Raw genomic sequence first — 12,540 nt, 5'->3', positions numbered from 1 at the left:
TCCCAGGACCCTGAGATCATGACCTGAGCCGAAGGCAGCGGCTCAACCCACTAAGCCACCCAGGCGCCCGAGAGGTTTTCATTTTTATTTATTATTATTATTATTATTTGGTTTGGATCAGGCACTTCTTTAAAGCCTCACAACCCAGAGCCTGCTTCCTTGTACTGGACTGTTCTGCCTTGTGACATAATTATTCTCCTCAATGTAGTAATATCCAACTCTTTTGAATATGTATACTCACAAGAATTTTGAAAAAGAAGATATCTACATTTTCTCATTATCCTGAATGGTCAAAGAATATAATTTTTGGATTATTGTAAATATTTCTTTAAAAAGCATGATTATTGTGTACCTCTTAGAATAAAGCTGTAACATCACTCCTTTAAAGTTATCCAATGGGGGCACCTGGGTGGCTCAGTTGTTAAGCATCTGCCTTTGGCTCAGGTCATGATCCCTGGATCCTGGGATCCACCCCACATTGGGCTTCCTGCTCCAAGGGAAGCCTGCTTCTCCCTCTCTCACTCCCCCTGCTTGTGCTCCCTCTCTTGCTGTCTCTGTCAAATAAATAAAGAAAATCTTAAAAAAAAAGTTATCCAATGGGCTGGAAATACTGAGTGATTTGATATCCATCATCATCCATTAAAACAAACAAACAAACAGGGGCACCTGGGTGGCTTAGTTGGTTGAGCTTCTGCCTTCTGCTGGGATCTTAATTCTGGGGTCTTGGAATCAAGTCCAGCACCCAGCTCTCTGCTGGGTGGAGCAGGGCGGGACGGGGGTGGGGGTGGCGGGGTGGGGTGGTGGGGGGTGGTAGGGGGTGGTGGAGGGTGGTGGGGGGTGGTGGTGGGTGGTGGGTGGTGGTGGTGGTGGTGGAGCAGGGCGGGGGCAGGGCGGAGTGCTACTTCTCCGTTTGCCTGCTGCTCCCCTGGCTTATGCTTTCTTTCTCTGACAAATAAATAAATAAAATCTTAAAAAATATATACAAACAAAAATACACAGCTTTTTTTTAAATTAAAGATTTTATTTATTTGACAGAGAGAGACACAGCAAGAGAGGGAACGCAAACAGGGGGAGTGGGATAGGTAGAAGCAGGCTTCCTGCTGAGCAGGGACCCCCACAATGTGGGACCGATCCCAGGACCCCAGGACCACGACCAAGGCAGATGGTTTAACAACTGAGCCACCCAGGCGCCCCTACGGGTTATTTTTTAACAGTTGTTCATTTCTCTTTTTTTTCCTGACACATATTTCCATTCCACAGAAGGTTACCTTAATGTAATTTTTTTCTGCTTGAAAATCCAGGACCCTATAGTACTTCACTGCAGTATACCTATCTATCATCTATCTAGAGATAGAGATATCTATATCTTTATATTGCTTCATGGGTAGGTAGAGCAGAACAGAATTTTTAGGGCAGTAACACTACTCTGTATGAACTACAATAACAGATACATGTCATTATACATTTGTCTAAACCATAAAAAGTACACACCAGGAGGGAACTCTGATGTGAACTATTGTCTTTGAATGATAATACGTCATTTTAGGTTCATCAGTTGTAACATATGTACCATTTGGTGGTTTGGTGGGGGATATTGATAATGGTGGTGGCTATGCTTGTGTAGGGGCAGAATTTTTAGGGGTATCTCTGTAGCTTACCCTTAAATTTGCTATGAACCTAAAACTGCTCTAGAAAAGTAATGTCTCTTTTCTTTTATTTTTTGAGGGTGAAAGTGTGCGTGCAGGAGCTGTGGGGGAGGGGCAGAGGGAGCACAGTGTGGAGCCCATCTGGGGGCTCCATCTTTTTTTTTTTTTTTAAATATTTTATTTATTTATTTGACAGATAGAGATCACAAGTAGACAGAGAGGCAAGCAGAGAGAAAGCGGGAAGCAGGCTCCTCGCTGAGAAGAGAGCCCGATGTGGGGCTCGATTCCAGGACCCTGGGATCATGACCTGAGCTGAAAGCAGAGGCTTTAACCCACTGAACCACCCAGGCGCCCCTGGGGGCTCCATCTTATCATGAGCTGGGCAGAAATCGAGTCCGCTGCTTAACAGACTGAGACACCCAGGTGCCCCCAAAAGTAATTTCTATTTTAAAAATACGTATGCAAATTTGTACTTAACGTTTTTGTTCTTGTGACTGTAAATTTTTATTTTTTCTTTCAGATAGTTTACCATTACAAATGTAATTCATACAGAGATGAAAATCACGTAATGGTCAGACAGTGAACTGTGTTGGGTTGGTGTTTATGGTACCTTGAGTTACCTACCTAATGGACAATTAATTTGCCCCCCGAGGGTTTTTATTCCTGGTGGCCGCACATTTTAGTAATATTTGGCGAGAGGGGAGGTATACTTGTATTGATGGGTGGGAGAAGGGCCATTGGGCAAGGAGAGGACGAATTGAGAACCATGAACACTAGCAACTTCTCTAGATAAATTTTAGGAAGCAGGGCCTTAGAAGTCTGAATTATGTGAAACTTTGTACGTCCACGCCCCCTGGAGAACCTTCACATGCCCTTCGGTGAAAGCGTACCGAGGCAGAAGACTAAGGCCTTACGTCACCCAGCCCCAGCAGCCCCAGGATTACTCCACGTTCATTCCCTGCCCAGCCCTTCCGGCTGCCGGCCCAAGGGCGATCGCGCGCCCCCGCCTCACCCGGACCCGGCGCGACGCGCGCCCCCGCTTCTCCCCGCCCCTTCCGGCCCGGGAGGTTTGATTTCCTTGGCGGGCGGAAGCGGCTCAAACCCGGCGATCCCAAAACTTTCTAGGAGTTTTGGGCACTCGCTGCTTGGCTCGGGACGGCTGGCCCTCTCCAGTGTGCTTCTGCTCGGCCCCGTCTCGCCCGGCTCCCCGCCCCTCAGGTCAGTGTCTCCCCGGGTAGGGCCGGGGTCACGGCTCTGCGAGACGCGAGGGAGCGGCGCCTCGAGCCCAGCTTGCTCCTGGCTCCCGGGAGACTGAAGAATTTCCCCGAAACCTCACCGTACGAGCCCACTCCCGAATGAGATAGGCTTTCCGCCCCCCGGTTTTCTCCTCTGTAAGTGGGGATAATGACGTACCTACGTCAGGGTTATTGGTGAGGGACAGGCGAAAACGTTTGCTACGAAGGAGGCTGCGAAAAGTGTGAATTCCCGTTTCATGTTATATGTTACCACTCCCTTTTCAGAGTCCAAATCCTTCCTCTTTCTTCACCTTCCTAGAGTGGTGGCTTAAGAGGCTCACACTAAAAGGGATATACCCCGACTGCTAAAGCAGTAAAAGGAGCAGCATCACCAAGAAACTGGTGGGGAAAAGAGAAACTCCCAAAGGAGAGCATCCCAAGAAAGCGAGCAGACCTGTAGCAGCTAGCATGAATAATTGTTCTTGAGCCTCACCTTTGGTATTTCTCTTTGGTAGTGGAATGGGGGAAGGTGGCGGCGGATTTCAGAGGTACCTGGACTTATGCTTAGAAGCAAGTGTTTCCTAACTTTTTTGTTCATAATATGGTTTCTGTTTACGTTGGGAGAACTCAGAAACTCCCTTTCTGCCCTGCACCATCATGGGCTTCTTTCACCAGCGGATCTGACTTTATTGTGTATCTACTGTGGACCAACCAGATGGGCAGATGAGTCCCTTAACGCCTTTAGGAATGAATGAATGCCTCTTCGTTGGTGCTCCCAGAATCCTCTGCAAAGGAGCAGGAGAGGATGTTAATTAATGTATTAATTACAGGGCCACCTTATAAGCCATTCGGTATTCTACTTCTTATTTGAAATATTTTCGGCATCAGTATCTTTTTTTTTTTTAAAGATTTTATTTATTCATTTGACAGAGAGAGATCACAAGTAGGCAGAGAGGCAGGCAGAGAGAGAGGAGGAAGCAGGCTCCCTGCTGAGCAGAGAGCCCGATGTGGGACTCGATCCCAGGACCCTGAGATCATGACCTGAGCCGAAGGCAGCGGCTTAACCCACTGAGCCACCCAGACGCCCTCGGCATCAGTATCTTAACCACATTCATAGATGAGGTGAATGTATTACCCAGCAAATAATAACACAGCCCAGCTAATACCGTTAGTAAGAAATTGTCCCCAATTTGTTTCTTTTCTATAACATTTAATGATAAATCTTCTGTTATCTAAGCAGTTCCTTGTTGCCTCAAGAGAAGTTCAAGATCCCAAATGTACATGTCAACAATTCTTCTATTTAGTCACACTGAGAAGGACATTCAGGTATCTGGGGTCTAGTTTTCTTCTTCATTATTCACAGCTGAGAGGCTGCCTTACACATTGATCCTGTACCTCCTTTAGGCAGCTACAAAGTTGGGTTACTCCAGTCCCATTCTTCCTATGTTCTGTATTTCTAAATTCTAGAGGATAAACAGGGCACTTAAGAATATTTAGATGAGGGCGCCTGGGTGGCTCAGAGGGTTAAGCCGCTGCCTTCAGCTCAGGTCATGATCTCAGGGTCCTGGGATGGAGTCCCCCATCAGGCTCTCTGCTCAGCAGGGAGCCTGCTTCCTCCTCTCTCTCTGCCTGCCTCTCTGCCTACTTGTGATCTCTGTCTGTCAAATAAATAAATAAAATCTTAAAAAAAAAAGAATATTTAGACAAGGGGCGCCTGGGTGGCTCAGTGGGTTAAAGCCTCTGCCTTCTGCTCAGGTCATGATTTAGGGTCCTGGGATAGAGCCCTTCATCAGGCTCTCTGCTCAGCAGGGAGCCTCCCCCCCACTTGTGATCTCTTGTCTGTCAAATAAATAAATAATATTAAAAAAATATTTAGACTAGCTTCACAAAATTTAAAAACCAAGTAAACTCTGCTGTCGTTGTAGCACTTTGCAAAGCAAACACCAGTTTTCTTCTATAGTAGCAGAAATGATGTTCCCTGGATTCAGTGGATGTAATTGAGGCCCGCATTTATATTATCCAAAAATATGGTATAATTTGAAAGGGTGGATGGTAGATAAAGAAAAAGGAATAAAGAAAGTGAAGGTGCTTGGTTTTGTCTAACATTGGTACAAGTTGATCTCTGCTAGTTAACTTGAGGCCATGATCTGGATGTTCAAAACTCATTTGGGAGAAATTTATCAAGTTAATTGTGAATTCTTCTATCTCTAATCTGGAGAAGTAAATTCCAACGTCATACAAATGGTTGTCTCCTTTTGAGTATGGCAACAAAGCCCAGTCCTTTGTATGGAATTTAGACAGTAAGGTTGATAATTAGGATTCCTTTTTTTTTTTTTTTTAAAGATTATTTATTTATTTATTCGACAGAGAGAGATCACAAGTAGGCAGAGAGGCAGGCAGAGAGAGAGAGAGGAGGAAGCAGGCTCCCCGCTGACCACAGAGCCCGATGCGGGACTCGATCCCAGGACCCTGAGATCATGACCTGAGCCGAAGGCAGCAGCTTAACCCACTGAGCCATCCAGGCGCCCCGATAATTAGGATTCTTATATTTTGTGAGGTCTTTGTCCATTTCCATCTTATGATTTCTAAACTTTGAAATGTCTTTTTGTATTTCCTTTTAAGCTCCTGTGTTCTGAATACCCCAATACTGCTTTAGTGGGGCTTTGCTCTCTCACGAACATGATAGCCTACTTTTATAGCAGACAACTTCTAAACACATTTATAGCCTGACATTCCCCCATTTCTAATCTACTCTTTCTCTTCTTCCTCATCAGGATCCCAAATATTTTCCTTTTTTCCTTTCTTTTAGAGAGAGAGTGTGTGAACAGTAGGGAAGAGTAGGTGGGGAGAAAGAGAATCCTTTTTTTTTTTAAAGATTTTATTTATTTATTTGACAGAGAGAAATCACAAGTAGATGGAGAGGCAGGCAGAGAGAGAGAGAGAGGGAAGCAGGCTCCCTGCTGAGCAGAGAGCCTGATGTGGGGCTCGATCCCAGGACCCTGAGATCATGACCTGAGCCGAAGGCAGCTGCTTAACCCACTGAGCCACCCAGGCGCCCCGGGAGAGAGAGAATCCTAAGCAGGCTTCACATGCAGCATGGAGCCACATGTGGGGCTTGATCCCATGACCCTGAAATCATGACCTGATCTGAAACCAAGAATTTGATGCTTAACTGATTGAGCCACCCAAGTGCCCCTCCCCCTTAAAGAGATTTTACTTTTAAGTAATCTCTATACCCAATGTGGGGCTTGAACTCACAACCCTGAGATTGAGAGTCACATCTTCCACTGACCTAGCCAGCTAGGTGCCCCAGAACCCCAAAGATTTCTTGTGTTGACTGTACTTTTACTGCTGTTGTTGTCTGTTGTCTGTTAAGGATATTTTTAATCCTATGCCTCAGGTGCCAGTGAGAATAAATATCACCTTTGTGATGTCTCCTTGCCTGGAGTAACTTTTGCTATGGCAGTGGAAGCAGAATATTTTATACCCCAGCTTTCTGTGACCTGACTTCTCTTCTTCCATTGCCCATTCATGCAGGTTCAGCTAGATTAAAAAAAGTTCAACCTAGGGGCATCTGGGTGGCTCAGTGGGTTAAGCCTCTGCCTTCGGCTCAGGTCATGATCCCAGGGTCCTGGGATCGAGCCCCACATAGGGCTCTCTGCTCTGCAGGGAGCCTGCTTCCCCACTCTCTCTGCCTGCCTCTCTGCCTACTTATGACCTCTCTCTGTCAAATAAAAAACCAAAATCTTTAAAAATAAAAAAACTAAAAAGTTCAACCTAATTAAGTTGGTCCATTGCCATCTCTTCCTAGGAAGTGGCTACTATTTATTGGATCAGAATGTCTTTTGTCCATGATCTTTATCTTTCTTGCTATAATAGCTTTGACATTGAGATTAAAACTGGTCTTTTTTTTTTTTTTTTTAAAGATTTTATTTATTTATTTGACAGAGAGAGATCACAAGCAGGCAGAGAGAGAGGAGGAAGCAGGCTCCCTGCTGAGCAGAGAGCCCGATGCGGGCCTCGATCCAGGACCCTGAGATCATGACCCAAGCCGAAGGCAGCGGCTTAACCCACTGAGCCACCCAGGCGCCCAAAACTGTTTTTTTTTTTAAGGCTGATATTTTCCTTGAATTTTAACTTTCCATCCAAAACTTCTGCTCTAGTGTTCTGTTCAGTGACCAAATTTTTGAAGGTTTTTTTACTTGCTGACAGTAATTTATCTTTTATCTCAAAGTAAAATGATTTGTGGAATCAGAGTGCTTTAGGTATTTTTATTTATTTATTTTGTATTTTTATTTTTTTACAGAAGACATAATTTTTAATATTTAAAGAGACTGTCAGTGAATTGTCACAATTATGAAAAATATTTGTATTCATTAAAAAAAGAAAAAATCCCTCTATACAAAATAAAACCCAACTGAGTGTTCATACTTAGTGTTCATATATAAATAAATTGTGGTACCTCAATGGAACATTATTCCATCAACATATAATGTATTATTTGTCCCAGGGGTACAGGTCTGTGAATTGTCAGGCTTATATATTTCATACTACTCACGGTAGCACATACCCTCCCCAATGTCCATAACCCAGCCACCTTATCCCTCCCCCACAACCCCCAACAACCCTTAGTTTGTTTCATGAGATTAAGAGTCTCTTATGGTTTGTCTCCCACCCTGGTCCCATCTTGTTTCATTTTTTTCCCTCCCTAGCCTCCATGACCCCCGCCTGCCTCTCAAATTCCTCATATTACAGAGATCATATGATAATTGTCTTTCTCTGATTGACTTATTTCGCTTAGCATAATACGCTCTAGTTCCATCCACATCATTGCGAATGGCAAGATTTTGGTTTTTTTTTTTTTGATGGCTGCAAAGTATTCCTCTGTGTGTGTGTGTGTGTGTGTGTGTGTTTGTGTACCACATCTTTCTTTATCCATTCATCTGTTGATGGACATCTAGGTTCTTTCCATAGTTTGGCTATTGTGGACTTTGCTGCTATAAACACTCGGGTGCACATGCCCCTTTGGATCACTACATTTGTATGTTTAGGGTAAATGCCCAGTAGTGCAATTGCTGGGTCGTAGGGTAGCCCAATTTTCAACTTTTTGGGGAACCTCCCTACTGTATGCCAGAGGGGTGCACGAGTTTGTATTCCCACCAACAGTGTAGGAGGGTTCTACTTTAGGCATTTTATTTTATTTATTTATTTATTTATTTTTAAAAATAAAATAAAATAAAGTTGATTTTTTTTTTAAAGATTTTATTTATTTATTTGACAGAGAGAGATCGCGAGTAGGCAGAGAGGCAGGCAGAGAGAGAGGGGAGGCAGCAGGCTCCCTGCTGAGCAGAGAACCCGACACGGGACTCGATCCCAGGACCCTGAGATCATGACCTGAGCCGAAGGCAGCGGCTTAACCCACTGAGCCACCCAGGCGCCCTACTTTAGGCATTTTAAAAGGAGATTTAAAAGGATATTTGAAAAAAATATCCTTTGCAGTTCTAGGGCTTTTGATTATTTCATTCAATTTTTTCTCTATCTCAGCATAAGAATATGCCCTATCCTCACTGTAGTAAGGATCTTCCCTTTATTCCCCTGTCCCCCTTTTTAAAAAACATTTTATTTATTTATTTGAGAAAGAGAGTGAGAGACAACACAAGCAGGGAGAGGGACAGAGGGAGAAGCAGACTCCTGGCTGAGCAAGGAGCCTGATGTGGGACTCCATCTGAGGACCCTGGGACCATGACCCCAGCCCAAGGCAGATGGTTAACCGTCTGAGCCACACAGGCACCCCATGCACCCCCCCTTTTTAAAAATAAACTCACCACACTCTTGAGGTAGAGCTCACATTCTAGATCTTCCAAATTTATAACCATTTTTAAGGCTTAGTAACATGCTTGCCACTCAACTCTGGATGAGAGAGGATGAGGAACAGAGAACATGAAGGTAGTGAACATGGTGTTGGCCACTCGTCAATCCCAAATCTTTGGCGGTGTTGCTGGAGCTCTGCCTGTTGGTGAGTGAAGACTCTGGCTCTAGAAATGAGCATTAATACCAGGTTTTCACTTCTGAGAGGCGATCAAGATGGATGATCAAGTGATCAAGATGCACAAGCTTTGCCGTTTCCAGGTGGAACTTCACTTTCCATATCCCGCTTGGATATGCATGTACTCACTTAATTTTTTGGGATATTAGAGAAAATGGGGTCTGAGGATCCAGAACCCTGTTCTGCCATAGATAGCCCACTGCTAGGTCACCAAGGGAGATTTGTGCACAGGGGTCAGGTCAGGCAAAGGAGAATTTCATTACTAGCTGGGTATTGGCCTCAAACCCCTTTGTGAACTCTAGAGTCCTGGTATGCTGTGCTGGATTATATGGGAGATTCTTTGTGCCTGACTCAGTGACCTCCACTTCTCTGGGCTTCCTGATTCCTGCTTGGCTTTCTAAGGGGTGTTGGGACATCTCTTCCCAAGACTGAAATCCCAGCCTTGTCCTTCTGTACCAACCTCTGAGAAGGAGAGCCCCTTAGAGAAGCCATTTCTGTATAGATTCAGAGATCTTTCACCCTATGTCTACCTGTAAAGAAATCTACACTTTGCAGTACTAAGATTCAAGTCCTAGGACTTGACCTAAATATGAACACTTTTAGAAAATTTTAGAAATCTACTTCCTAGAAACTTTGTTACTCATTTTACTTTTTTCTTCCTTCTTGGCTTCCATGAAGCTATATTCTTCTAATTCTTACTTTTCTTTTTCCTTTTTACCTTTTCCCACTCCTAGCAATAAGCCTGGTATGGGTAAGACCTCACCTGAATCCATTTGGAAGATTTGTCTTTCACTTTTAAGTCTTTACACTAACTATAATTGATTTTGTGTGGTATGAGAGATCCAGTGTTCTTTTTTCCCATGTGGCTAGCCAATTGTCCCAGCTCCAAATCTGCATTTCCATTTGCTGGTACCCTTAAAAGCAGTTTCAGTTCAGTACATATAGACCTCTCCCCCCACCCCCCGGGATCTTTGCACCTAAATTGCCTCTTTTTGGCACACTCTTCCTCTCCTTTTTGGGCTCACAACCCTGTTGACGCCTACTGACCAAAGACCACTAAACACATCTGGAGTAAAAAAGTTAGGAAGCTTACCTGATTTGTGTGTGTGTGTGTGTGTGTGTGTGTGTTTTCCATAGATTTATTGATAATATATTAGTTTACCTGATTTTTGATAAAACAAACAAAAAACATTAGGTTTTTCTTAGCTTGCTTTTTTTTTTTTTTCTTTTTCTTGCTTTCTTGCTGCAGCAAGAGAAACCATGCTCCCTAGGAACTGAAAAGGGGGTTATAGGATTTTAGCTGTGCTGGTGATTTTAAGAAAGGATTAGGGAAGCAAGGACCAGTTTTAGAATGGATATTGTCAAAGAGCTGTGGCATTTCAGCAGGTGGGTATCTTATGGAAGCAGGAGGTGGGAGGACAACATCAGGGAGAAAACAGCGGTCAGCCTAAGAAGGGATCATTATTTCTTTTTTCCCTTTTAAGATTTTTATTTATTTATTTATTTATTTGACAGACAGAGATCACAGGTAGGCAGAGAGGCAGGCAGAGAGAGAGAAGGCGGAAGCAGGCTCCCTGCTGAGCACAGATTTCCCAATGTGGGGCTTGATCCTAGGACCCTGAGATCATGACCTGAGCTGAAGGCAGAGGCTTTAACCCACTGAGCCACCCAGGCACCCCTCGTGATTTTCTTAATAACATTTTCTTTTCTCTATCTTACTTGATTGTAAGAATTTAGTATATAATACATATGAAATACAAAAGATGTGTTAATTGGCTGTGTTATTAATAAGGCTTTCTGTCAACAGTAGGCTATAGTAGTCAAGTTTGGGGCAAGTCAAAAGTTGTATGTGAATTTTTTTTTTTTTTAAAGATTTTATTTGTTTATTTGACAGAGAGAGATCACAAGTAGATGGAGAGGCAGGCAGAGAGAGAGAGAGAGAGGAGGAAGCAGGCTCCCTGCCGAGCAGAGAGCCCGATGTGGGACTCGATCCCAGGACCCTGAGATCATGACCTGAGCCGAAGGCAGCGGCTTACTTAACCCACTGAGCCACCCAGGCGCCCTGTATGTGAATTTTTGACTGTGCAGGGGAATCTGTGCCCCTAACACCTGTATTTTTCAAGGATCAACTGTATATGTAACACATGTAAATTGTGGAGCATAGTAATAAAATATGTATATCATTATATGTTTCCTAAAATTGTATATAATTGGAATCTTAATTTGCATTTCCCCTGTGACTAGTAAAACTGAACATTTTTTCATTTTTATTGGTCATTTGTGTTTCTTTATGAAATGCCTTTTTATTTCATTTGCTTCTTTTTTCCTTTGGGTTGTCTTTTTCTATATTGCATATAGTATATTCTGGATAAAAATCCATTGTTTATAAGTGTTAGAAATATTTGCTCACATTTATGGTTTTCTTTCTTTTTTTTTTTTTTAAGATTTTTATTTATTTATTTGATAGAGATTACAAGTAGGGAGAGGGGGAGGCAGAGAGAGAGAGAGAAGCAGGCTCCCCACTGAGCAGAGAGCCCGATGCGGGGCTCGATCCCAGAACCCTGGGATCATGACCTGAGCTGAAGGCAGAGGCTTAACCCACTGAGCTACCCAGGAGCCTCTGGTTTTCTTTTTTTTAAGGCTATCTTTAGACATGCAAAAGTTCTGCATTTTAATGTTTAATGTATTATTTGTTTATGATTAGTACTTCCTGTATCTATTTAAAAGATTCTCTTTTGTCCTGAAATCACATGATATTTTTTAAAAGTTTATCTTTCATATATAAATCTTTCCTTGATCTGAAGTTGATTTTTTTTTTTAAAGATTTTATTTATTTATTTGACAGACAGAGATTACAAGTAGGCAGAGAAGTAGTCAGAGAGAGGAGGAAGCAGGCTGCCTGCTTAGCAGAGAGCCCAATGTGGGGCTCGATCCCAGGACTCTGGGATCATGACCTGAGCCAAAGGCAGAGCCTTTAACCCACTGAGCCACCCAGGCGCCCCTGAAGTTGATTTTTATATATGGTATGAGATAGAAATCCAGTTTTTTTTTAAACCATATAGCTAATCAGTTTTTCTGGTATAATTTATTTGCCTATGATGTATTTATATATGCACTTACAAGAATGGAGGAGATAATCTCATAGTAGTTCCTGTTTTGATCATGTATTAATTCTGTCTTACAGGTTCTTTTTGTAATTTTGTATACACCTCCAGGAGGACTATGAAAGATTATGATGAACTTCTCAAATACTATGAATTATATGAAACTATTGGGACAGGTAATTGTTTTGTTTTTTTCTTTTCCCTTGGAGGCAGAGGACAGATCAACTATTTTTTTTTTTCTTAATTTTGTTTTAAAGATTTTATTTATTTATTTGACAGAGATCACAAGTAGGCAGAGAGGCAGGCAGAGAGAGAGGGAGGGGGAAGCAGGCTCCCTGCCGAGCAGAGTCCAATGCAGAGCTCAATCCCAGCACCCTGGGATCATGACCTGAGCTGAAGGCAGAGGCTTTAACCCATTGATCCACCCAGGTGCCCCTAGATCAACTATTTGGGAATATAGTACATTTTCGCTGTCATGAGCTTTTCAGTTTAATTTTAAAATTAAAGAA

General features: G+C 43.0%; 1 protein-coding gene across 2 annotated transcripts in view; it reads left to right on the top strand.

Annotated features, from left to right (window-relative positions):
- Nucleotides 1–2,734: 2,734 nt before the first annotated feature.
- MELK (maternal embryonic leucine zipper kinase) overlaps nt 2,735–12,540 on the top strand; it is a 100,072-nt gene continuing 90,266 nt past the window's right edge. Inside the window, exons 1-2 of one of the 2 annotated variants that reach the window (XM_044265347.1) lie at nt 2,735–2,864; nt 12,112–12,207. In XM_044265347.1, the coding sequence (XP_044121282.1) occupies nt 12,150–12,207 (58 nt within the window). In that variant the 5' untranslated portion in view covers nt 2,735–2,864; nt 12,112–12,149. The other variant, XM_044265348.1, reaches the window with a different exon arrangement.

Source organism: Neovison vison, chromosome 9 (assembly GCF_020171115.1).
Source record: "Neovison vison isolate M4711 chromosome 9, ASM_NN_V1, whole genome shotgun sequence".
NCBI lineage: Eukaryota > Metazoa > Chordata > Mammalia > Carnivora > Mustelidae > Neogale > Neogale vison.
This window is presented reverse-complemented; position numbering and strand designations above follow the sequence as displayed.